This window comes from Priapulus caudatus, unplaced genomic scaffold, assembly GCF_000485595.1.
Source record: "Priapulus caudatus unplaced genomic scaffold, Priapulus_caudatus-5.0.1 Scaffold338, whole genome shotgun sequence".
Lineage (NCBI taxonomy): Eukaryota > Metazoa > Priapulida > Priapulimorpha > Priapulimorphida > Priapulidae > Priapulus > Priapulus caudatus.
In genome coordinates, this window is record NW_014577399.1 from 284356 (window position 1) to 287964 (window position 3609).

The 3609-nt window shown below is 50.0% G+C and overlaps 1 protein-coding gene across 1 annotated transcript in view; it reads right to left on the reverse strand.

The window, feature by feature from the left end:
* Window positions 1-2852, reverse strand: part of LOC106809215 — a 5892-nt gene extending 3040 nt beyond the window's left edge. The window contains exon 1 of the mRNA XM_014812212.1: window positions 2633-2852. Within this exon, the coding sequence (XP_014667698.1) occupies window positions 2633-2852 (220 nt within the window). The remainder of the gene's footprint in view (window positions 1-2632) is intronic.
* Between the last annotated feature and the right edge of the window lie 757 nt (window positions 2853-3609).

Below are 3609 nucleotides of genomic sequence, written 5' to 3' on the forward strand. Positions count from 1 at the left end.
CTTCCTTACATTGCGACCAGGTCCAAAACGCAATATAAACTTTCCAATGCGCTCTGTCTAACAAGCATGAGTATGAGCAAGGTATAAGCAATCACAGATAATTAAATAAGCGCTATTCATGAACGAGTATTGCTTAAATTTAATAATTACAGGTTAATCGAAGTATAGGGTTGATTCCTTTATAAAATATTCCTATCAAACTTCAGGGAAGTTTTTGACAATATCAATATGCTAATAGCAAATAGCAAATGATAAATGATAAATAATAAATAGTGATAGATAATAAGCTAATGGTGTTTTATAATATAATGGGTTTACATATACATAAATAATTAAATAAACACACACACACACACACACACACACACACACACACACACACACACACACACACACACATAACATACCACACACACCGCCACGACCACGGCACGCACGCAACGCCACGCACCACACACACACACACACACACACACACACACACCACGTCATATACATAATATATATATATATATTATCATCGATTATCAGTATTTAATACATTCCGTCTCTTCCCGCTTTTCAATTTTTAACTGTATGATATTTCAATAACACGAAACAAACGTAATCGTGTAACATATTCATGTGAATATGCACACTAGTTTTACTATTGCTGCTGACGGTGTATAATTTTTTCAAATAAAATATTGCATATTTAATCTTTAATTATGATTAAACTATAATATATACCTTCGTATAAGTTCACACCTGATGCTTGCGGTTGTACGCCCGATGACGGATGTTTTGCCGAAGCGCACGCAATGTAACTGCGCAAAAATCCGGCCGTTGGGCGATACTACTACACGCCAGACAGCCAAGTTTGGCGGATAAAGATAGACTCTCTAAAACATTTTTCTCAGAGTTTCGGCAATTCACTTCTTTTTGTCACCACTGGCAAGCAGTAATAATCGTCTGCTAGGGTATGACGTCAAACTTCTTGACTGTTAGCGCTACACACGTCGTGAGCGGCGGTGGAAGCATATGTAACGAAACTTCTTATGTTACTTGATGTTAATAGATTCTGATGTGTATGCATATAGCACAAAGGACATGAGATAAAAGAAAGCCGAGTTATACGCATGGTTCGAAGTTATAGATTCATGCAGTTAAATGCTCGGTACTTTGAATGTACAGAAAGTGACAGAGCTGTGGTCGCGGTCCGTGCGTAATTCGAGCCTGGTTGGGAAGAGCGCAAAATTCCCGGACTTCCTTGCGCTCCCCTTATAATACGCGTGGGCACGAACCGCGCAACCAGCATGCGCGTTCAGCGATTCCGCGAGTGCTCCTGGGCTCGAGATAATCTATATTATGGAATCCTCGGAGGATCCTCTCGGACTTCAAAAGCCGTCCGCTAATCCCATTACCGCCCGGCTTCGAGGATCCTCTCGGACCTCAAAGAGACCCGCTAACTGCATTATTGGACTCCTCCGAGGATTCCCTATCCTTCACCATGGCGCCGGCTAATTGGTCACGTGCCTTCTAAGTGATAGGTCACTTAGCGGCACTCGCCACTGTAACTCAATTATAGAATGCCGGCCGCGCACTCATGGTGGTAACTCACTTATAGAATGCCAGCATCGATACACATATATACACATACATACGCGGATACTGAGCTATTGATTGCCGACGGTTGCTAGGGGCAACGCCGTAGAATGGGTGTAGCGTAGATATATAGGCACACATACCGATACACATAAATACGGATATATACGCGGATACTCAGCTATTGATTGCCGACGGTTGCTAGGGGCAACACCGTAGAATGAATGCAGCGTCGCGGGGAGTCCGCGTCGCATGAGAGGGGGGGTTGCCTTGTAACGTGGTTGTTACATTTCTCCCCCCACTAAACCGATGTACACCTGTGAACATCGATTCCCAGCCTCCCGGCTGGTCTAACGCGTAGTGGTATCTATTCCAGTTTGTGTTTATTTTATTATATTTATGTTTAAATTTTTTTTTTTTTTTCGTACAGTTTACGGCCGAATTAATCCGAATGTAGCAGGAATACCGAAATTACACAGAAATGGATACCGGGAACGCTATGAACACCCTAATTACAACACTATCCTAGACAATACACTCATACAGAATACAGGCAATGCCGCGCTACAACAAATACATGGAATGCAGTAGAATGTTATACAATGAATGCAATAGAACGAATACTGTGCAATACAATACAATACAATGCAATGGAGTTACAATCAATATTAATCAATGTTACACAATATTACATATACTAATAGCATAGAATGTGACAATAGCAAGGTTACACAATATTACATATAGGAATACCGTAGAATGTGACAATACCAAGAAAACAACCAACTCCACCGAATTGAGTTAATCGAGGAATATCGCGCCGTCCTGAGGGTCGGCCTCCTCCCCGCGTTCGGTGGGGGCGGGCTGTTGGCCCGCCATGGCGAGGGTCCTGACGTCCCCGTCGTCTCCGTCCTGCTCGGTCTCCATCCCGCGGGGGTGTTCCGGGCGGGGTGTGTCGCACCGCGGGTCGGCTTCTTCGCCGACCTCGAATTCGCCCGCCGTCGGGTCGGCGGCGGTGTCTGACCCGACGGAGGAGCCAACAACGTACCCCTGGTCGGGCCGAGGTGCCACCGGGAGTCCTGACCACGCTGCGCGTGTAGGTGGTGTTCGGCGGCGATGAGGGCGTCGAGGGCCAGGTTGGCCGTGCACTGTCGGAAGCGCACTGGGTGGTAGGTGGTGGGGTCGGGGTTGCCATCTTCGCCGATCTGGAACGTGCAACCAGTCGGGTAGTCTGACCCAACGATGGGTGCGACGTAGTCCCGGTGCATGGTGGCGGGACGTGGGGCCCCGTCATCGAGCTCCAGCTCAACTTGTAGGGGCTCGTTGATGGCGGTCGGCCCGCTGAAGGAGCCGTCGTGGTGCCCCGCCGGGAGCGGGCACTGTCTGCCGAGGTCCGACGAAGTGGTGGGCAGATAGCGACGGGGGGGTCCGGCTCCATGTAGGGTTGGCGCGGCGCCACCGTGCCGATGAATCGGGCGTGCTGCGGCGGGGCGGTGTGCATCCGTCGTCCCCGCTTTGCGACGCAGGCGGCGCAGGGGCAGAGGGCGCTGTCATAGCAGGCCTGAGCGTAGGCCGCACCGACGGAACAGGCGATGCAGGCGCAGGCAGCCCCCGCGCAGGCGTAGGCGCGGGCAACCTCCTCGCAGGCGGCGCAGGCACGGGCGGCCTCCGTGCAGGAGATGCACGTGCATGCGGCGTTGGCGCACACGGCGCAAGCGCAGACAACGTTCGTCACTTGGCACGGCGGCGGTTGCGGTGTGGTGGCGTTGGCACGGGGTTGGCCCCCGTCGTCGTAGCCATTAGCGTGGTTCTGACAATGTCAAGTGGTAGACATAACACGTGGCACAGGGTTATAGTCGGGACAGTAACTACTAGTGACTGCCCGGCGCGTGCCATAGCGGCACGAGACTGTGTTTAGCGTGCGGTCGCGGATTTCCGCCGAATATAGAAATCGATGCGTCGCCTCAAATGGCTAACGACTAACTACTCTACTTGTGCTAGCGGTAGACGCTGCACGTTGTCGGA